The sequence below is a fragment of the Coptis chinensis genome, chromosome 5 (assembly GCF_015680905.1).
Source record: "Coptis chinensis isolate HL-2020 chromosome 5, ASM1568090v1, whole genome shotgun sequence".
Classification (NCBI taxonomy): Eukaryota; Viridiplantae; Streptophyta; class Magnoliopsida; order Ranunculales; family Ranunculaceae; genus Coptis; species Coptis chinensis.
Genome location: NC_141460.1, coordinates 87930684 through 87954636, shown reverse-complemented (window position 1 = coordinate 87954636; position 23953 = coordinate 87930684). Strand labels below are relative to the sequence as shown.

Here is a 23953-nt window from a genome sequence, read left to right as displayed (position 1 = left end):
GCTTCTTCAAAAAAAATTTCTTCAAATATGAAGAGTATGCTACCACCACCTAGAGATGCTCTAATGTCTATTAAAGTTTAATAAAATCAAGAATCACTATTATTATCCCACAAGCCGAACTTTATAGCTGTAAAACATTCTAAATCCGAATATTATTCCTACTAAAATTAACTAGATGAAAACAGAAATAATCTACCAAAAGTCTAGCCCAAATCGGACTCAGATTTATTTCCGAAATGATAAAATGAAAAGAAAATCTAAAACGATGAATTTGGAAGGGAAAACAGTGGAATTTGACCACGAAAATGGCTACCGCGGAGCGGCTTGGTGGTGACAGCCTGCGTGCCTCCGAGATTTTTCTGAATTGGGGTCACACGCGTGATTCTGACAACCGTAGCCAAAGTTATGGCCAAAATACCAAAACACGTCCCAACTTGCCCCAATTAGGAAAAGATCGTGATTACTTGCCATCTTTGCGCTGATCCACCAACTCATGATACTTTAGTGCCATCAATGCACAATCTAGCAACTCAGCATCATTTGACTCGGATCCTCCTGCATCAGTCGGCCCAAGTTGGAAAGAACTCGTCCTCGAGTTCACTGTAGTAGAATCGGACTCCACAAAACAATGACTCAGGTGGTTCACATTAAAGACATCACAAGTCTTCAAATGACTGGGTAGGCACAACCGGTATGTGTTATCATTGATCTTTTGCAATACCTCACATGGTCCAATCTTCCACTCTTTAAGCTTATTATACTCTCCAACAGGAAAACGGTTACGAGTTAATACCGCCCAAACAAAATCACCAACATCAAAAAGTACCTGACGGCGATGACTGTCGACCCGAGGCTTTTACTTGGCATGAATGGCCAGTTTCACTTGCTCATGGATACCCCGAAGATGTTCTACCATTTCATCTGCTTCAGGGTTCATGTCACACCTTGAATTTCGACAAAATTGGAAAAACAATATTTGTTACAAATTCTTCGATTTTCGAGGTGTGAAAACACAACCAATTAACTATCCAAAAACCCATCATCCGTTTAATTATTCCAATAATTTGAAACCAATACAAATTTTAAAATGAACAAAAGTCCTCTTCATTACAAAAATTTACAAATATGATTAAACAACTGCTCAATTATAATTACAACAAAAACAACTTTTATCTCGACTCTATTACACCTTATTACAGTGAAAACCAATCAACAACCTTTCTTGAAACATTAATGCCAGCCATATGCAGCAATAAACCTTCTTTAACACTAGTCCTATCAAGACTTATCGACTATGTTCATTTTATGAATGCACCCGATAAACAAACATGCAAATCGGGTCAGCATTATAAACAATGCTAGTAAAAGTAGTCTTAAAATACAAATCATATTTATACATATATGTACACAATCAATAAAGCAGTTAGTTCCTCCACCGAGGCGTCTTAACTTCCAACTAATATTACAACACTCATACGTACAATAATTTAAGGCAGGTAGTTCCTCTACTGAGGCACTTTAACTTCCAACTAATACTACAATATTTATATGTGCAATAATTAGGCAAGTAGTTCCTCCACTAAGGCACCTTAGCTTCCAATCCAATAATGTTAAGGCGCTTAGTTCCTCAATCGAGGCACCTTTCCACTACATCTAATTAATGAAAATAATAAAAATCAAGACTTGCTTTATACTTACACTAGCGTATGCCGTATCACAGAGTGGGTCATACCTGCATAAATAATTAATTCAACCTACCCTTCTGCAAGACCATTGTGCGTACACATAAATTACAATAAAACAAAAATACATCATATACACAATTACAACCATTCCATCAAACCAATTAGAACAACTCCACGACAAACTTCATAACCATAGTCAATCATTTATAATTGTCAATAACTTACACTTTGATATATTATAAAATTATTGTTTAGAGTTTCTTCAAGTGTCCTTAGAATTATGTCGTCTCTATGTTTTACCTAGTTTTCTTGGCTACCACAATTGTTAACCAACGCCGAACATGTACATCCGCATGCCTCCCCTCACATAATGGACCACTTCGTGCGTAATTACCCTAAGCGGGATGTCGCATTCCAGGTAATCCCCACACAGACGCCATATGTGAGTAATGCCACTATTCGGCATAAAATATCGCGTGTCTCGTTCTGAATTTACAAACGAGATAATCAAACCACTATTCGGCTATGACTGCCCTACACAAGGGTCAATCAATATCTCATACGCCCTACACAAGGGCCAATCATATCACATACGCCCTACACAAGAGCCAATCACATGAGTTGTGGTAGCTAGGTTCTAAAATTTTCGTTACATAATTTATTCAGGTATCATACATTTGTATCTCATAACCATTTCACTCTATCATGTGTCAAATAAATTATTGCACTAAGTCACAATATTTGGAAATATCACAATACATCTTATTTTCATTTTTTCACGTGTCAAATAAAATATATTGCACTAAACTACAATCCCTTTGGAAATATCCACAAATACTATAATACCTCATAGTAGCATCTCACAGATATAATAATGGAGCGTTTACATTTATTTCTCAAACCTATCGCATTTAATAGATATCATAACATATCATATCATTTAACAGAACAACAATTACAACATACCACATAATGTCATAATTGCTCCAAACATACTGCATAACATTTTTATAGCATTTTAGAAATGTCATGTCACTCCGAAATCATACGTACATTTTGATTCACATTACAATGATTTCTAATTAATCCATCCAAACACCATTTAAACATCAAACACGTCTTAACAATAAATAAATTTTCCATTACAACATTTTCAATTTGTTACGTATATCACATGCTAACAAAATCTATAATTAATTATACTTATACGAAACCAAATCTTAATACATATCTTGTAATTCATCTAAATTTTTTAATTTATTCATGTCACTATTTAAACGAAACAACCACAAAAAATTGTATGTTAGAACTCTTAATATATACAAACTAGGACGAAGACTTTCGTTTTTCTTTTGTAGATTGATTTGGATAAGAGGTTGACGTCTTGACACAAAATATTTTGAGTCACCAAGACTCAAGTGCGTCTGGAAACAGGTTAATATGTGGCTCGATTTGCGCTAAGAGTCTCAACTCTCAAGTGTGCTTAGAAATCAACTGGCTCCAATAATCCACTCTGACTATTCAGCAGCAAAGATATTTAAATTCTTCAATATCTTCTTGTGGAATTACTTTTAAGTCTCATATCACCCATTCTACTCGACTACTTCTGGCATACGGCAGTCACAGCCATGCCTTCACCAGGGACATTCTTTCATCTGGCTTTCTTCAGACAATCATACCGGTTGTTTTGTGTATGCATGATCTTGATAAAATCAATTAAGGAAGGCTCAGCACAAGTGACACCTTCATCTAGAAACGCGGCGGATCGTTTTGCATTACTAGCCTTCAAGTCCCAAGTAGTCGATCCGTTGGGAGCTTTAGTTTCCTGGAATGACTCATTTCACCACTGTAATTGGAAAGGAATAACGTGCAGCCTTCAAGACCGTGATAGAGTTGCCAGTTTGGACCTGCAATCTCAAAAACTTGAAGGTACTCTGTCTCCTTATATAGGAAACCTCACCTTCCTTACAACACTCACTCTTAGTCAGAACAACTTCCGTGGTGAAATCCCGCAAGAGATTGGTCGCTTGTCACGTCTACAACAACTCTCCCTCAGTAACAATTCCTTCAACGGTAAAATCCCAGTAAATCTCACTCAATGTTCCGACTTAAGAGTCCTCAATCTCATTGACAATAAGTTCTCTGGGAACGTTTCTGTTGAGCTTGGATCTCTATCAAAACTGGAAGGATTGGGTCTTGCCTTGAATGACTTAAGTGGATACATCCCACCATCTCTTGGGAACATATCAACTCTTGCACTTCTTTCACTTTCGAGAAACAATTTGCTGGGAAGCATTCCAGACGACCTATGCCGCAGTAGGAACTTAAGCTTGTTTCAAGTTGGTAGCAATGGTTTCACAGGTAAGGTCCCTTCTTGCCTTTACAACCTCTCAAACTTGGTTATTTTCTCAGTTGTTGACAACCAACTAGAGGGAAGCCTTCCTCCAAATATTGGCCTTACTCTTCCTAGTATCGAGCAGATATACTGGGGAATAAACAATTTCACTGGCCTTATTCCAGTTTCATTATCCAATGCTACAACACTGGAAGATATTGCACTCTACCAAAATGGTTTCACTGGTCCAGTTCCATCGGATTTAGGAAAACTGAAAAGTCTTCGCACCCTATTTTTGCAAGAAAATCAACTAGGAAGCGAAGGGGGCAACGATTTGGAATTCGTAACTTCTCTAACCAATTGTAGCAATTTAGAAAAGGTACAATTTGACAAAAATTTGCTCAGAGGTCCATTACCAGAATCAATGTCTAATTTGTCCAGAAACCTCACCTATTTTGATGCAGGAGATAATCAAATATATGGTAGTATTCCAGTAGGAATTGAAAACTTACTGAACATAGAAAGACTCTATCTGTTTGGCAACAATCTTACCGGCACCATCCCTGCAGTTATAGGAAAGCTCGGCAAACTACAAAAGATATATCTACAAGGGAACAAGTTTTCAGGCCAAATTCCAGCTTCTCTTGGTAATTTGAGTAAATTAACAGAACTCCAATTAGGTGATAACAATTTCAGTGGAAGCATACCACCTTCTCTTGCAAACTGTCAAAACTTATTACTCCTCAATCTTTCTCATAATAACCTAAACGGTATGATACCCAAAGAAGTTATTGGTCTATCCTCCCTTAAAGTTTCCTTAAATCTGGATCAAAATTCCCTTACTGGTTCTCTGCCGTCAGAAGTAGGTAACCTGACCGATCTTGTAATGCTGACAGTTTCTGGAAACAGATTGTCCGGTGACATTCCAAATTCACTGGGTAATTGTTTGAGCTTAACTAACCTTTACATGGATAATAATTTCTTTCAAGGAAGAATTCCGAAGTCATTAAGCTCTTTAAGAGGCCTTGAATATTTTGATCTTTCTCGTAACAATTTGTCAGGGGAGATTCCTGAATATTTAAAGGGATTCCCTCTCCTCAAGCTGAATTTATCATTTAACCGGTTTGAAGGTCAGGTTCCACTCGACGGGGTTTTTGGAAATACAAGTTTGTTTTCACTTGGAGGAAATAAAAACTTGTGTGGAGGTATCCCTGATTTGAATCTCCCACCATGCACCCAAAACACAAAGAAGAAGTCTTTTCCTATCAAAGTGGCTGTCCCTGTGATTGTTGGGAGTGTATGTTTGCTCTTGTTATTGTGTTTTGTCCTTCTTTGTTACAGAAGAAAAATGCCCCAAAAGCAGAAATCTCCATCAACATTACCCAGTGAACAGCATAAGAGGCTCACTTATGCAGAGCTCCTTAGAGCGACGAATGGATTCTCTTCTGAGAATTTGATTGGCGTTGGGAGTTATGGATCGGTGTATAAAGGAATTCTTGAAGAAATCGACGAAGTAATAGCAGTGAAGGTCCTCCATCTTCAACAAAAAGGAGCTTCAGAGAGTTTCCTAACTGAATGCAATGCCATGAGAAATCTTCGCCATCGAAATCTTCTTAAGATCATGACATCTTGCTCAAGTATGGATTTTCAAGGAAATAACTTCAAAGCTCTTGTTTTCGACTTTATGCCTAATGGGAGTTTAGAGGAGTTGCTACATCCACGAGCAGATAGAAAACAACCTGAGTGGAGAAACTTAAACTTCACTCAGTGTCTAACTATAGCCATAGATGTTGCTTCTGCACTTGAATATCTTCATCACAATTTCCAACACACAATTGTTCATTGTGATCTAAAGCCAAGCAATGTTCTCCTCGATGATGACATGACTGCTCATGTAGCTGATTTTGGAATAGCAAAGATTTATTCGGCCACTTTGTATAATTCTTCAGAAAATCTAGCCAGCACGGTTGTACTCAAAGGATCAATTGGCTATGTTGCTCCAGGTAAATGGGAAACGTTCATTCATTTATAAGCCTTGAACTATATTATGGTATCAGAAATTGTTTTCTCGCAAGCTCATAACGTAATTGATGAACAAAAATAAATAAGTATTTATCATACTTGATTTCATTGTTTATACTCACATTGATAATTAATATGCAGAGTATGGTATGGGTGGTCCAGTGTCGACGCAAGGAGATGTGTACAGCTTTGGAATATTGTTGCTAGAGATGTTTACAAGGAAAAAACCAACAGACGACATGTTTGTAGACGGAGTTAGCCTGCACAAGTACGCCGAATTGGCTTTGCCGAATCAAGTTGTCGAAATTGTGGATCCAAGTGTGCTTGTTGAAGAAAATGATAAATTACTTGACATTGCAAACGCGATTAGTACACGTGACAGACTCAAGGACTGTTTGATTTTAACGATAAGACTCGGAGTCACATGCTCTGCTGACTCACCTGCAGAACGCATGAACATGAAAGAAGTCCTCAGTGAATTGCATCAGATCTGGGATTATAATCAAGGCGTCGAGCCATTGAGTGATAAGTTGGCCTCAGTCAAGATTGCCTGACTCGATTGTTTGTCAAATTACTTTTCCTGTTCTTGTTCATGTTGGTAGATTAGTTTCTTGTATGTGTAGCTAAATAAATCCCCATTTCTTGCTGTAACCGTGGTTTGATCATGAAACAAATGAAGTAATAAGTTTAAGCCGCACGCTGTTGGTCTAATATTAAAACTTTTATAATAGTGAGCATAAGAAGCCAAATCAAATAATGAGTTGGCTCGAAGTTGAATTATGTTATGGATGTACTTATTACGATAATTCACTCTTAGTTATAACTGTCTTCGAAGACGTTGGTTAAAGCATAAATAAGACTGCATACAGGGGTGTTAGAAGCCTGTGAAATGTTGTAGGATGCTGGATGACTCGAAGTTTTGTTTGTCGCGTCCATAACGTCGTTGCTTTTGTCACGGGACTGAATGGCGTGTTTCTCCTCCTATCTGAAGTTCATTCTCATACCCACACAGTAAACTCATTTTAGCAACCTGCAAAATCGGAGGAAAGAACCCAAGCAATATACTTTATGACCGGAAATATAGTGAGAGGTCGATTATTTCTAGTAGCTAGCTAAGACTGGCTTACATGCCATCGCTCGGGGAGAAAAGCACCTAATTAGATAATCTTAAGCACCTGCAAACGATATGTTGACTTTTGTGAAGGTGAGCACCCCCAAAATGTATGCACAGCTTGGACCATAAAGAAGGACGAGGCAATGACTTCCAGGAAATGACACCAAATAATCCCTGTATATATTGCTCAAGCCAACAACCACTCTTCATTGGCATGGCTTCCTATTAAAAGTTTCTAACATTCAGATGAAGGTAACAAACCTACAGTAGGGTTAAAACCCTTCACACTCATAAAAGGCTAAAATGCAAGAATATGTACAAGTTAATATGATGGATATCTTATTTATATCAATCTATATATTCATGAGCCAGAATTTTTAACCATTTATTCCAGTGGTTTTTAACTACAGGCAAGATCAAAATCCACTTGCACTCAAGGAAGTACGAATTGATATTTGTTGTGTATCTCAAAGAAGATCTAAGATGGCATAACTTTGAAATGGAAACAATCAACTCAAAATAAATTACTAAAGTTCTACAAGGCACAAGCTCACTAGATTTAATGAGAATCTAAAAGTTCCAAACAAGGATCAATTTGCTAGACCTATAACCAAGGGTTTATCCAGTGATCCTCATATGCCGTGAAATAGCAATTCCTGAATGTTAACGAGCAGCTCAAAGCTATGCACTGAAAAGTGCAGGCCCTGGCTAAGGTGTGGCGGGTGAGCACAGGCAACACAAGGCAGAATTAAGCAATGGCCTTAAACTCAAAGTCAAATGTAGTAGGCGAGATTTACTCATTTACTATAAACAGGACAACTTGGTCTTAAGTTTAGCAACAAAAGAGGATGTACAATGTCTACAGATTAATAAGAAAGAGGATATAACAAAATTCAATACATTTAACGTCTAGTCAAACTCAACACTGTGGCAATTTTTGCACTGTAGTCTCAGTGTCAGTTCTAGAGGAAATCAGAACGAAATTACCTGTTTCAGATTGCATGATGACAACAACCTCTGCTGACTAAAACCTAAAATTTGCAAATTCTAATTTGTAACAGAATTGACCTGGCGAGGGTTTCAAAGATGTTATATTGAAAATAAAAGTATAAACAAATTTTGTATAATCTACTAATGATGACGAAAAAGAAGATCACCTGGCACAGATCTCTTGCACCTGCGCTGCGGCTGCGCATTAGCTTTTAATGAAACAACTGAAAATCTGGTAAAGGTGACCACTTGAGCAGAAGAATATGCAATAAAGATTATACAGCTAAAAACAACAAAGAAAAGTGCTCAGCACATATGAAATCGTTGAATTTGATGCAGAACTTCACAATGCAATCACACCTCTAGGACTTCCTAACTCAATGTTGGGCCTCCTCAAATGAGAACCTGCACACTGAAGTTTGTATATCATGACAATATGAAATTGTCTCATAATCCTACCTGAACCCTTCTTAGATGGACATCACAAAATCAATTTGATTTGTGAAGTCAGAGCCTCTCCGAGGCCTGAAGAGATTTCTGAAATTCTGAAATTATGAATTTGTTTTGGTCCATGTCCCTCAAATTTCTCAATCTCTTGGAAAATGATATACAGTTAGACAATCAGACTGGTTTTATGTATCTTACAAGAGTTCAATCCGATGGTTACACCATATCCCGACCACAATAAGAATTGACACAAATTCTTCTATGAGTACTGGACTTTAACAGTACAACTGTTTCCCTTATTTATCATCTCTTCACAATCAAGGAGATCCACATTAACCCACAACAAGACTGAAGCTTCGAAACTTTTGTTTTGTGTTTCTTCACATTACTAGGTCATCACAAAAGGAAGCTCCAGAAACACAAAGAAGAAATAAAAATATGAGAAGATATAAAATAGGCGAGAGAATAACAATACATCAAAGAGGACATGTTGGATCACATGGTGTGGATGTTCAAATGCTGCAGAAGGATAAGTACAAGATCTGATGAAATGGCCACAAGTACAAAGTCTTAGTGGCAATAGAAACAAGGTATAATGGACCACAAGGATAATCCATTGATTTCTTTTCCTTTTTTTCGGTCCTCATGGCCCTCTCCAGAGCCTATCCCTTCTCCACCCCCACTGTTTGACAATCATTCCTCAAAAGCCAATAAACCACAGGGAAGACAGCAAGTCACTTGCTCAAATGAAAACACAAAACACCAAGAAAATAGGTGAAAAACAAATCAAATATCGGTAACAAAGATAGAAGGTTTATATGAAACAAAATATGAGACAAGAAAGTAAATAAAATAAACAATATTAAAACAAATCAAGTTTGTTAAAGGCTAATAAAAAATATTACAGGGGTCATAATGACGTTGAAGTAGAGTGTAACCTCCTGTGGGCAACAAGGGCAGTCCATAAATCCAAGATCGGTGTAACAGGCAACAAATGTGATGAGGTCCAAAGAAGTAGTCGCAGATACAACGTATGAGGAATCACAAGAATGATCCACTGGTTGCATTACTCTTTCGGTCTATTTGCACTTCCGAGTTTCAACACCTTTCCCTTCTTCAACGTTGTTTACAATCACCTCCTACCCACACCATAGGCACTATCACTTGATTGGGCCATTTCACAAGTCTTTATCCACCGTTACCCAAAAAGAACATTTGCCACCTTAAATTACAAATGAAGAAATTAAAAAAGCACAAGGGCAAGACCCTCCCGTGTGTGGCGGTGGTGGGCCTACCCAGAAAGTCCTCATCCAGTGTTCCCAAGAGGACATTTACCACCATAATTAAGCAGATTAAAAAAGTTACAAGAGCCAAAATAAAAATAAAAAAGGACGAAAGTTACTAAAAATAAAAGTATATAAACACAATTACGTTTGATAAAAAAGAACATGGAAAAGAAAAACCAGGGAAAAGAAAACCAAAGTGGTGAACTTACAACACTCAATAAAAGATATGAAAACTCGAAAAATCAAATATTGGGAAGTCAAATCAAGTTTTCATTGTTTTTTCAACCTACTAAATGCTCCGCTTAACCCACACATACCTGTGTGGCTGTCTATGAGCTCGAAATCAAGACTAGAGGGATTGTGGGAACAACCTCCGGAGATCTTGCCAGTTGGCGGAGCCACGCTTAATACAAAATAAAATAAAAGTAAGCCTGTAGAACTCAAAAGACAAACAAATAATCACAAGAAACATGAGTTCGGTATAGTAAAGATGCAAATATCAACAAAAACATGTTAAACAAGTTCTAATAGGATGTTAAATTGGTAACTAGTCCAGGAAGCTTGCTATCGCATTGTATCCATACTATCATAGTTAGACAATCACTGTTTTCGAGCTAATTGTCTCGCCCAAATGCTCAAACTAGGACAACTACAGAAACACAAGTAAAAATATACATAAATATTAGGAGGGGCGAGGGGGAGCTTCTCAAAAGTAGGAAGAATGAAATTGAAAGTATCTGTGCTTTTTTACCATTGCAAATTCATACAAGTTTCCAGATACCATTTGAACTAAAACTGGGGATGATTCAAGGACACGGAAGAAAGGTGTTTCCACTTTCCACCACCGCATGCCAACTAAAAAGGGTTTCCTATTCAGTCAAAAAACGTCGCCTTCCATTTCCAGACAGCCAAAAAAATTCTGATACAAAAAAAGCATAAACATTAGGAGAGGGAAAAACATTTTCACAAAAATAGAAAAATAAAGTTGAAACAATATGTACTTGTTCAACTTGCAAATTCGTAGAATTTAAACAAAATCAGAGATGTGTCAAGGACAGGAAAGGTGATCCCACTTTCCACCACCGCACTGCGACCAAAAGTGGCCCAAACCAAGTCAATTCTTTGATTCCATTTCCAAACTCTGCAAAGGGTTTTTCAGATTTTGCATCCATACAGAAAGATAAGTACAATTAATTATGCCAAACATTAGGCAGCAAAAAAATTAATAATAATAAAACAAAACATAAAACAAAACTTTTTATATAGAAAAATAAAAGTAGGAAATCATTGAAACTTAGAGTCGTAGAGAACATAACCTAAGTACTAAAAGTACTGAAAGCATCATAAAAGACCAGTAAAACCAGAATAAGTACGAGCAATCAAGCATCTAGAGAAAATTGTGTTTTTCAAAATTCTAGGTATGTTTAACAGCAGAAATATTTGCATAGGTAACTCTCCCTTTCTAGCTGGAGAATTTTCCTGAAACAAGAAACTCCCTTTATATCCTTTCAAGTCTCCTCCACAACTTTTCTGTGATAATCTTGAGAATGGGAGATTATATGTACAAAAGTTTCCTTTGACATGAAAATTTCAAATACAAATGATACTTAACCATGCAATCAAATACATGCTTTATTTATATCCATAATAATCGGAAAAACAATTTAGTGATATCTGACACTGAAATCTGAAGAAAAAAAAAACGATGTGGAGTTGATAAAAACAAAAACATTAGTCAAACGGAAAAATGTCAAACAAATTTTGTTTTTTGAAAACAATGGAAAATTAAAGTTGAAACAATATGCACCTGTATACCTTGCAAAATTTGTAACCTTTTCAAGGTATAATTTAAACTAAAAACAGGGTCATATCAAGAACACGGAGAGATTTCCACCACCGAATTCCAGCCAATAAGGGTCCAAATCATTGGAATGTTGTTTCCGGCTTGCGTCAGTCTTAAGTACAACTTTGGCGATGGAATCCATGTCCAAAAATCCCCTGTTCTAGTTCAAATTCTACCCATAAATTTTTTGCAAATATGAAAGTAACCAAGCACACAAGTTTCTAAAAGTGAGTTACATTGGGGAAAACATAGTTACACATGCTTAATTCCAAAACAAATAACAGCATGTTGACAAAACCATGTTTTTTTTTTTTTAAAAATAATTGTTCTATGGAAAAAAAAAAAAATTCATTGGTAAGTCTCACTTAGTATAAAATTGTCGTGACATAAGAAAACCCTCTTTGAATTCTCCCATGCCACTCCCTCTTTTCAACTTCTTGGTAATGAACTTCGAGGATGGGAGTGGGAGAATATATTTACAAATGTTTCTTATCTCATCAAAATTTTAACTACTATAGAGCATCTTTAGGAGCGATACCAAAAAAACACCAAATTTTTAACCAAACCAAATACCAAACCAAACTTACACCAACCAACTTCATGAGCATATCAAAAAGTTGACATCAAATGCCGCGGTTTTGGATAAACCACACCATATAGTCCACATTGCTTTCGCAAAACCGCGCCATAGACTCCCACTACAAAAGCCCAAGCCCACGCAGTTTTCCAAAAACCGCGCATCGCGTGCTATTATCTTTTAACCCATGTGCGGTTTTCGCAAAACCGCGTCATTGAAGCCCAAACTCTAGCCCAAGTAGAACACCGCGCGGTTTTTCCAAAACCGTGAGAGAGATTTGATACAACACCAAAACAAACACCAAATTTTGGCCGATTTGGTGTTTGCCTTGGTGTTTTTATCAAAAGGTGTCTCTCCTGAAGATGAAAAAACACCAAATTATTGAAAATTTGGTGTTTGATGCTAGGATAGTGTCTTTCCTAAAGATGTTCTAAGTGACACAAACTAACAACTCGAGTAATATTTGCTTACATTTTTTTTATTTTTTGGGGCATATATACTATATAGGGCATCAAGTGTGGAATTACGAATACAGCCAGGGCTTTCAGCGTAGAAATACAGCGGACTTAGAGTATCTTTAGGAGCGATACTAAAAACAACACCAAATATTTGAACCAAACCAAATACCAAACCAAACCAACACCAACCAACTTTAGAAGCGATATCAAATAGTTGATATCAAATGACGCGGTTTTGGATAAACCGTTCCGTATAGTCCACGCGCTTTCGCAAAGTCGCGCCACAGAAGCCAAAGCCCACGCGGCTTTCCAGAAACCGCGCGGTGTATCGAACACCGCTTGCTATGTCTTTATATACCAAGCTTCCGGTATCATTTTTATTCATATCACGCATGCGGTTTTGGATAAACCGCGCGGTTTTCGAAACACCGCGCCATAGAATCCCACAGTGTAGTCCAAGACCATGCGGTTTTCGCAAAACCACGCCATTAAAGCCCACACTCTAGCCCAAGCCCATGTGGTGTTCGAACACCGCGCGGTTTTTCCAAAACCACGAGAGAGATTTGATACAGCACCAAAGCAAACACCAAAAAAACGCCAAAGATATCAAATTTGGTGTTTTAGGAGAGATTTTGGCCGATTTGGTGTTTGCATTGGTGTTTTTATTAAAAGGTGTCTCTCCTGAAGATGAAAAAACACCAAATTATTGAAAATTTGGTGTTTGGTGCTAGGATAGTGTCTCTCCTAAAAATGCTCTTACTACTTATGCAACCTTAAACAAAATAATAAAAATAATAACAGTCTACTGGACTGGTATAAGTACGTAGCTGACTTAGCCATACAGAAGCCCGTCCCAAATGGCTTCTCTTACGAGTTACGAATTTCTTACTCTTCGCCAACACAGCGAGATCCTCCTACTCAACATTTTAGAGCAAGTTTAATGCACATGCTATATATTTGACATACCACGTAAGTGATGAATCAACAATTGCACACCGGGCTTGATTAAATATCACTCCAAAGTGTTTTTCCAACACAACAGTTTTATTCTAGTGTGGTACATTAGCTTAAGAAGCCCTTATAAAACGTGCACAGAATCTCTCAATGCCATATGTTACGGCGTTAACATGGCAGACTTAACCAGACTCGGTCAATTGAGTGAGTCATGCACGAAAGAACCTCTGCAAATTTTTATTTAGTAGGTAATCCATCTGTGAAAAATGCACAGAGATATCAAATTTAAACTAATCTGTAACGTTAACTGGGAAGTCTCTTCATGACCTTGTAAAGAGTACCACACACCTACCCTGCACCAAAGATTATTTTCAGTATAACATATTATTTTGAAGTAAAGTCAATAATCCTGGTACATTTGTTTCTCGGTAAAGCATTTTAGAGGAAGATCAGAATCCTGTTACCCAAAAGTCTCGTCAAGAGGAATAAGCCCATCTGAGCATTAAGAAGTTACAGTATTCATATTGTACCAATCATTTAACTGCACTTTCTTCCTGTACCACACTACTCCAACAATCAACTGAAAATGGGTTGCTGAGGTTTTACATCTATACAAGATCACTTAAATACAAGTATTAAATGGATTAAGGAGTATTTAAAATAGCACAATGATCAAATCTGCTAGTTAACACAGTCCAGAGAGAGAGGCTATCTAATGATCCAGGGTAAAGGTTCGAGTATCAGACAACTATAACTTCTGCATTTAAAGGCGCAAGCTCTGGCTAGGTGCTTGGGGTGAACCTAGGTGCTCCTAGGAACTAGGGGTAAGCCTAGATCCTAGGCACTCTTAAGTCTAGATAAGTTGGTAAAACCTTTGGGTGATGAATCAGGGTCTGGGGTTAACCCGCTACACTATTGAGTTCTGATCTCTTTAAAAACACCATTTTTTCAAGCAAATGTAAAAATGATACCAAAGGTCGAACCCGCCAGCATCAAAAAGATCTCATTTAAAAACAGGCTTACCAATCAAAAAAAAAAAAAAAAAAAAGTCCAGTAATACTAACAGGATAACTATGGTCACTTACCATTTCAAGATGAAGAACGGTCTAAGAATTAAAAAGAAAAACCAGGAAAACCAGGATATTACAGGTTCAATGTGTATAAAACGTCACATTTAGTCAAAATCAATACAGATGCATGTTTGCACTGTAGTCTATTAGAGATGTTTTAAAGCAAATGAACACTGTAAAATAGAGAAACTACCTGTCCCGGTGAAGAATGACCATAAACAGTGCTTGCGATATGTAGTTTGTAACAAAATTGACCTGGCAAGGATTTCAGAGATGTAAATAGCAAACAATAATACTACATACCTCCAATTCTACATATATTGCCAGCTACACTAATCTGATCCGTAGTAAACTATAAAGTAAGAAAAGTCCTTAGCCCTGACCCAACTCTAAAACATCTCTACTTAACGATAAAGTGCTGCGTGTCTTTTTCCCTTCCACTAAGAGATTTATTCTATCAACCCAAAGCTAGTGATGAGTGGCCTGAACATTATCAAGTCGGCAAAGGAACAAGCAAGGAATCCAGCCATAATCCGGCCAACATGCAACAGCTGACGGGTGGATTTAATACAACTTAGTAAAGACTGCAGTAAACATTGTACAAAGAGAAATCCACCTGATACTTCAACCGAAAAATGAAAAAAGAAACAAGAAAAGAAGCACCAGATAACAAGACTTGCCAAAGAAGAAAACCAAGGTCATATAAACGATAATAGCCAAGGGTAGATGAACAAGAGGAAAGATATTCCATGATATCGAATCACCTTCTCAGATCGAAGTCCCAAAGGGAAATTAGTAACTCCAAGATCCAGTTTTACTCTTTAACTTCCTAAAACAATCAAGGGGAGATAGGGATGGACATACAGAGTGTTTAATAAATTATCACAAGAAGTCCAATTTGGTAGCCCCAGAGATGGCTTGCCTTTCTAGTTACCATTCTTTTCCATAAATGTCATAATTGCATTGACCCCGTGCTGAAACCAAGACAAGTACTTAAAATGAAATGTTTAGGGATTAGTAACAATAGCACAAAAGACGAAGCACTAGGTTCAATTAAAAGCATTGTTACATTATTTATCATGCACATTGAAAACAAAACTACTTCGCTAATATGCAAAAAGTAGAAGTTAAACAACTTCAAGTAAGATTAAAATAGATCTAAAGGTTTTAAGAGATAAAGAGAGAACAGGGAAAGTTGAAATAGACTATTGCTATACCAAGTAGAGAGGTGATATCAAAAACAAAGTGTAGCTGTTAAAAATTTCCACTTCAAAAAAAAAAAAAAAAAAAAAAAAAAAAGACATAAGTGCATAAATGAACAAATAATATTTATTAAAAAAAAACCCTTTTTAAGAAAATAGAAAAATGAAGTTGAAACAATCTGCACCACCAAAAATTCATGGAGGGATCTCACCCAAAAAGGGTCCATAGCAAGTGAAAACTTCGCTTTCATTTTGAAACTGCAAACATATTTTCTGCTTTGAATCAGTCTAAGTACAACATTGGTGGTGGAAAGAGCATCCACATTCAAAACTATCCCCTGCTCTAGTTCGCATTCCGACCTTAAAAAGTTTGCAAATTTAAAAGGATACCAAGCGCACATAAGTCCCCAAATGTCAGTTATTAGGAGAACCTACTGTTTTAAATTCCAAAAATAAATAAGAGAGTGTAGAGAAAATTATGTTTTTTTTTTATTTGGCTCGGTCAAATTATGTTTTCAAAAACTCTCGGTATGTCTAATTGAGCAGAAGAACTTTCTTAGGTGACTCTCACTATGTACTAGAGAACTTTCATGCGACAAAAAACTCCCTTTAAATTCTCCCATGCCCCTCCCTCATTCTAAGTCTCCTCCCACAACTTTTCGTTAATGAGGGTGGGAGAATATATTTACATATGTTTCCTATCTCATAAAAGTTTCAACTACAAAGTGATACATACCATGAATATTCTCTCAAATACTTTGTATATATAATAGGAAAAAAATGGAAAAAACAAACAAACAAAACCCAATAAAATCTGGCATATAATACGTACTAACGCATTAAGAAAATCTGAGCCCCATGAAAACAGGGTGTCTAATTTCATACTTAGATTATTCCCGTGGGAATCCTGCGTTTTAGTACAAAATTTCAAGGGAATAGGGGCATACAAGGGATTTTTCCCACCTTCAGGAGCTTCAAGGAGGAAATCTTTCACAAAAGTTCCCTAATTTTCCTCCATATGTGTAACTTTTTCCCATCAAAATTTTTCTTGAAGGTGGAAAATAATAGTCTCGTGCACCTCCTTTTTTTAGCAGCCTCTAATATTGCTTGTTTGGAAAATAGAGCAATATTCTGAGGAGAGAGAATATGCACGAGCTTTTTATATATATATATATAGATGCCACATAAGTGCTGAATCAACATTGCACACCAGGCATGATACAAAGGAAAGAAACCTCACCGACTAGAAGTGAAGAGTAAAGGCAATCCACCCCAATGTATCCATGAGGTGTTCTGGACTCTCCCCTTGGCCTCGATAATTAAATGTAACACAGATGGTTCTGTTCTCGTTTTCAGGGATAAAGAACTAGCAATGGTGGGGGTCTTAGCAGTTGGCCTCGGTAATGTCACCTCATACCAGGTTGAGTGCATAGTCATTGTCTTGGCAGGCGGAGAAAGCTAAAGACACGAACTGGAACCGTATATGGATAGAGGCAGACTCACATGCTGTGGTCAAGGCCTTCTCAGGGAATGCTATACCATGGTCGTTTCGAGCTCGATGGAAACACGCCACCAAGAGTTTAAAAGAACTGAAACTAACTCACATCTAGCGGGAGGGCAATTTTGGAGCACATTCAGCAGCCAGAAAGGGTTCTTCAATGCCACTAGGAACCATATCTTGGAGCACAAACAGACCTGACTTTGTGATACGTATAGAAAGTCCTTTCACGACTTACTATAGGTTTAATTAATGTATGATGTAAAGCAATGTCTCTCACTTTCATTTATTTCTAATAAAATTCTTTACTTGCGTGGAAAAAAAAAAAGGGAAAAAGAAACCTAAGAACGAGCGCAGAATTTCTCTCAATGCCAATTGCTATATGTTACGTTGTTCAACATGACAGACTTAACCAGACTCGATCAATTGAGTAAGTCACGGTTCAAATTTAAACTAATCTGTAACGTAACTGGGAAATCTCCTCATTACCTTGTAAAGAGCACGACTCTGCAACCAAAGATTATTCCGAGTACAACATGATTTTTTGAATTAAAGTCAATACTGAATATTGTTACCGAAAGAAATCCTGGTACATTTTTTTTTTTTTCAGTAAAGCATTTTAGAGGAAGATCAGAATTTTCAATTTTGCTACCCAAAAATTATGTCTCATCAAGAGAAGTATGCCCCTCTGAGCATTACGAAGTTACTTCATTCATATGTACCACGCTCAAACAATCAACTCAAAATAGGTTACTGAAGTTTTACGTATATACAAGATAACTAAACTCCATCCAAGTAAATTGAATTAAGGAGTATTTAAAATAGCACAATGATCAAATATGCTAGTTAACGTAGTACAGAGAGAGAGAGGCTATCTAATGACCCATAAGCCGCAGAGTAAAGGTTCGATTATCGGACAACTCTAACCTATGCATTTAAAGGAGCGAGCTTGATCTGGCTAGGCGCTTGGGGTGAACCTAGGAACTAGGGGTAAGCCTAGATCCTAGGCACTTTAAGTCCAATAATACTTAACTACGGTCGCTCACCATAGATGAAAAATCTAAAGATTTCTTTTTTATGATCGATAAAAGGCCTAAAGAATAATTAAAACCAGGACATTAGAGGTTCAATGTATATAAAACGTCAAATTTAGTCAAAATCAATACTTATGCAAGTTTGCACTGTAGTCTATTAGAGATGTTTTAGAGCAAATGACCACTGTCAAATACACATCATAGGAACTGAACACTGGAAAATAGAGAAATTACCTGTCCCCGTGAAGATTGATCATAAACAGTGCTTGCGACTTGTAGTTTGTAACAAAATTGACCTGGCAAGGAAATCAGAGATGTCAACAGCAAACAATAATTCTACATATCTCCAATTCCACATATTTTGCCAGCTAAACTAATCTGATCAGTAGTGAACTATAAAGTAAGAAAACTCCTTAGCCTTGACCCAACTCTAAAACAGTTCTACTTGACAAGAAAGTAGTGCTTGTCTTCTTCCCTACCAAGACGAGAATAGTTCTATCGACCCAAAGCTAGTGATGAGTAGCTTGAACATTATCAAGTAGGCAATGGAACAAGCAAGGAATCCAGCCAAAATCCGGTAAACATGTAACAGCTGACGGATCAGATACAACTTAGTAACGACTGCAGTAATCATTGTCCAAAGAGAAATCCAACAGATACCTCAACCGAAAATGAAAAAAGAAACACCAGATAGCAGGACTTGTCAAAGAAGAAAAGCAAGATCATATTAATGATAATAGTCAATGATAGATGAACAAAAAGCGAAAGATTTTCAAAGATACCGAATCACCTTCACAGATCGAAGTCCAAAAGAGCAATTAAAAGGGCACATTTGAGGATTTTTGGAATTGAAAACAGTAGGTTTTCCTCAATAAGTGACCCAGAGATGGGCTTGCGTTTCAATTCTTTTCCATAAATGTGCTAACTGCGTTGACCCCGTGCTCAAACCAAGACAAGTACTTAAAGTGAAACATTTAGAGATTAGTAACGATATATAACATAAAAGACAAAGCACTAGTTTCAATTAAAAGCATTGCCACAACTCCACAAGATTTCTCATGCATAATGAAAACAAAATACTTCACCAATACGCAAAAAGTAAAAATTAAACAGCTTAAAGGAGATGGAGGGATTTCCACCACCAAATTCTACCCAAAAAGGGTCCATATCCCATGAAAACATTGGTTTCATTTTGAAACTGCAAAATTATTTTCTGCTAGAGTCGGTCTAAGTACAACTTTGGTGGTGGAAAGAGCATCCATGTTCACAAACATCTCCTGCTCTAGTTCGCATTCCGCCCAAAATAAGTTTGCAAATTTAAAAGAATACCAAGCACATAAGTCCTCAAATGTCGCTAATTGAGGAAAACCTACTGTTTTAAATTCCAAAAATAAGTAAAACATTTAAAGAAAATTCTATATATATATATATATATATGAACAAAAAGCGAAAGATTTTCAAAGATACCGAATCACCTTCACAGATCGAAGTCCAAAAGAGCAATTAAAAGGGCACATTTGAGGATTTTTGGAATTGAAAACAGTAGGTTTTCCTCAATAAGTGACCCAGAGACGGGCTTGCGTTTCAATTCTTTTCCATAAATGTGCTAACTGCGTTGACCCCGTGCTCAAACCAAGACAAGTACTTAAAGTGAAACATTTAGAGATTAGTAACGATATATAACATAAAAGACAAAGCACTAGTTTCAATTAAAAGCATTGCCACAACTCCACAAGATTTATCATGCATAATGAAAACAAAATACTTCACCAATACGCAAAAAGTAAAAATTAAACAGCTTAAAGGAGATGGAGGGATTTCCACCACCAAATTCTACCCAAAAAGGGTCCATATCCCATGAAAACGTTGGTTTCATTTTGAAACTGCAAAATTATTTTCTGCTTTGAGTCGGTCTAAGTACAACTTTGGTGGTGGAAAGAGCATCCATGTTCACAAACATCTCCTGCTCTAGTTCGCATTCCGCCCAAAATAAGTTTGCAAATTTAAAAGAATACCAAGCACATAAGTCCTCAAATGTAAGCTAATTGAGGGAAAACCTACTGTTTTAAATTCCAAAAATAAGTAAAACATTTAAAGAAAATTCTATATATATATATATATATATATTTTTTTGGAATTTAAATATTTTAGGTTTTCCTCAATTATCATTTGAGGACTTATGTGCTTGGTAATATCACCTGTCATAAAAAGTAAAAATTAAACAGCTTAAAGGAGATGGAGGGATTTCCACCACCAAATTCTACCCAAAAAGGGTCCATATCCCATGAAAACGTTGGTTTCATTTTGAAACTGCAAAATTATTTTCTGCTTTGAGTCGGTCTAAGTACAACTTTGGTGGTGGAAAGAGCATCCATGTTCACAAACATCTCCTGCTCTAGTTCGCATTCCGCCCAAAATAAGTTTGCAAATTTAAAAGAATACCAAGCACATAAGTCCTCAAATGTCGCTAATTGAGGAAAACCTACTGTTTTAAATTCCAAAAATAAGTAAAACATTTAAAGAAAATTATATATATATATATATATATATATATATATATATATATATATATATATATATATATATATTATTTTGCTTTCGGTAAAATTATGTTTTTAAAAACTTTAGCTATGTTTAATTGAGCAGAAGAATTTTCTTAGGTACCACTCACTATGTACTAGAGGACTTTCATGAGACAGAAAACTCCCTTGAAATTCTCCCATTCCCCTCCCTCATTCTAAGTCTCCTCCCACAACTTAATGAGGGTGGGAGAATATATTTACGCATGTTTCCTATCTCATAAAAGTTTCAACTACAAAGTGATACATACCATGAATATTCAATATACTCTCAAATATATATAATAGGGAAAAAAAATGTAAAAAACAAGAGTAATATCTGATTACATTTAAGAAAAAAAAAACAGTAAAATCTGAGGGTTTTTTTTTCCGTACTAAGCATTAAGAAAACAGGGCGTGTTTAGTTTCCCATGGGAATCCCACTTTTTGGTACAAACTTTCAAAAGAACAGAATCACACAAGAGATTGTTTTTTTCCCACCTTCAGGAGCTTTCAAGGAGGAAATCTTTCACAAAAATTCCCAAATTTTCCTCCATAGATAACTTTTTCCCATCAAAGTTTTCCCTAAAGGTGGAAAATAATAATCTCATGCACTATCCTCATACTCCAGGAAAATTTTGAGCCAAAGTGGGTTCCAATAGGAAAATTCCCCATGTGAAATCAAACACACCTACTAGTGCAAGTACTTGCTTTAATAATTGGAATGAAAAAAAAAAACACTTTGAGAAAATCCAGCAGCGCAAAACTTGCCTTTTTTTTTTTTTCAAGTTTTCGATAAACAGTAGGGAATCATGAAAATACAAAAAATATGACCTACATAACTAAAAGTACTTAGGTGACTCTCACTTAGTAGTAGAAAATTTTCATGACATAAGAAACTTCCTTAAAATTTCTCCCACGCCCCTCCCCTCTTTTCAAGTCACCTCCCACAACTTTTCTGTGATAACCTTGAGGGCGGGAGATTTTGTTTACAAATATTTCCCAACTCATGAAAATTTCAACTACTAACCCATAAACATTCTCCCATGCAATCAAACACATGCTTTATTTATATACTAATAATGGAGAAAAAATCATTTGACCTAAAAGGACTAATATCTAATTACATATAAAAAAAAACACTAGTAAAATCTGGACTTTTAGGATATGTTTGATTGGCCCTACGTTTCAGTAGATATTTCACGATTAAACTTCTTTTACAAAAGTTCCCTCTTGCTCATTCATATATGTAACTTGTCCCATCAACAAACTTTCCTTGATGGTAGATAATCAAGTGAGCGGAGCAAACGATCTAGGCTGAGGGGGGGGGATGTGGCCCAAAATTCTATTTGGTAGGTTTCTGTCTGTCCTCATTCTCTCCTCATCTTCTTCGCAAACACTCTTTCTTCTCTCCAATATCTCTCTCTCCGCCCAGAACCCATCTCTCTCTCCTTCTTCACCCACCCAAAACTGCGCTCTCTCTCTCTCACTCCGCAGCTCCGCTCACTCTCACTGCTTTGCAGTATACTAGTAATTAACTTTCCCATCCATCTTCATACTTTAAAGTAGATTTCAAATACAATTTCTTTCCGATAGAAACCAACACACACCCACATAGTTTTTGCTGTAGTACAAAATAATAGTAAAACTTTCATGACATAAGAAACACCACTTTAGATTCTCCCATGCCCCTCCCTCTTTTCAAGTTGCCTCCCACAACTTCACAATAATGCATGATCTTCGAGGGTAGGAGAATATATTTACAAATGTTTCTTATCTCATAAAAGTTTTAACTACCAAGTGACACCCACCAACAAACGAAAAACAACAATTTGAAAAAAAGGTTTTTTATAAGAGAACTTTTCCCACCGGAAGCCCAAGAATAATATGAGCAAACAAGGGAATTTTTCCCCCCACCTTCAAGAATAATAATTTCGTTCACAAAAGTTCCCACATTGTCCTCGTTTAAAAAAATTCTCAAGAAGGCTGTGAAAAAATAAACTCCCAGGCTCTCATACTTGACAAAATTTTGAACTAAAAACAGGTGTTAAACCAGGATTTCAGATGATGTGTAAAAGTGGTTACTCAAGAATCTAGGGGTTTCTTTTTTTAAGAAAACTAGGTGTTTTAGTAAAAACTGATTTGTCATAGAGTGCAAAACTATTAATTAAGAAACAAACAAATCCTTAATTAAGTAATTAGATAGTTTGAAGAGATGAAAATCACTTACTTACTTCACCATTCTCAATCTCCAACTTTGTTACTTGCTGTCAAATACTTGGCGTAAGAATACAGCAACTTGAGGGGGTATATAAAGAATAAAAAGTAACCTTTTGGATCCCTTTTTGATAATGGAAGGTACCGTATCTCCTTACTTGGTTGGTGTATATTTGAGTCATAGAAATGACAAACTTTGTTGTTCCGGTCCCATATAAGAATGAATGATACAAAAAATCCATAACACAACATTTGTAAACTACGTCTGTTAATTAAGAACATTTACTGCATAACAATCATCTAAAACTACGATTAGTTAATGTAGATTGAAGTGGCGGAAACAACACTTAATCAAAATCTACATTTCGTAAAACCCTAAAAGCCTCACTTTTATTGATAATCACTCAATAATTCATAATACATATAAACACAACTAAAACAACTTCTTGAAACCCTAACCATAAACTCTTAGACAACAAATCAAACCAATAAAAATATGCCACGTGACAAATAACTAAATAAAATAAACCAACTAAAAGAGGCCCACCTAATGCAACCCATGGGCTTGACTTGAACTCTATGTCTACATCATTCTCCCCAACCAAAAAAATTCGTTATCGAATTTCTAATCAACAAAAACTTCAGGTAAAGAGAACTACGTCC

General features: G+C 36.4%; 1 protein-coding gene and 1 long non-coding RNA gene across 26 annotated transcripts; one reads left to right on the top strand and one right to left on the bottom strand.

Moving 5' to 3' along the window:
• Window positions 1–3313: 3313 nt before the first annotated feature.
• On the top strand, window positions 3314–6739 carry LOC147499771 (receptor kinase-like protein Xa21). Of its 2 annotated transcripts, XM_086561548.1 has the most exons (3): window positions 3906–4046; window positions 4166–6023; window positions 6184–6739. In XM_086561548.1, exons 1-3 carry the CDS (start codon window positions 4035–4037, stop codon window positions 6594–6596), a joined length of 2283 nt encoding a protein of 760 aa, XP_086417674.1. In that variant the 5' UTR covers window positions 3906–4034; the 3' UTR covers window positions 6597–6739. The 2 variants fall into 2 exon arrangements, with proteins under 2 accessions (XP_086417673.1, XP_086417674.1); XM_086561547.1 differs by having other exon boundaries at window positions 3314–6023.
• On the bottom strand, window positions 3662–23476 carry LOC147499770 (uncharacterized). Of its 24 annotated transcripts, none has more exons than XR_015196053.1 (7): window positions 18995–19617; window positions 18750–18811; window positions 14975–15036; window positions 10881–11020; window positions 8314–10798; window positions 8144–8224; window positions 3662–7378 (listed from the first exon to the last, which is right to left on the bottom strand). It is a non-coding gene; the product is annotated as an uncharacterized LOC147499770 (long non-coding RNA). The 24 variants fall into 24 exon arrangements; XR_015196062.1 differs by lacking the exon at window positions 8144–8224 and having other exon boundaries at window positions 3662–7072; window positions 7170–7217; window positions 18995–19616; XR_015196058.1 differs by having other exon boundaries at window positions 3662–9815; window positions 10197–10282; window positions 10631–10798; window positions 18995–19616.
• Between the last annotated feature and the right edge of the window lie 477 nt (window positions 23477–23953).

What these genes read in the sequence shown, in the direction of transcription:
- LOC147499771 (XM_086561547.1), top strand. Translation starts at nt 3,314, where the DNA reads ATGCCTTCACCAGGGACATTCTTTCATCTGGCTTTCTTCAGACAATCA. An exon ending in AATTGGCTATGTTGCTCCAG is followed by an intron (nt 6,024 to 6,183) that starts GTAAATGGGAAA and finishes ATTAATATGCAG; the next exon opens with AGTATGGTATGGGTGGTCCA.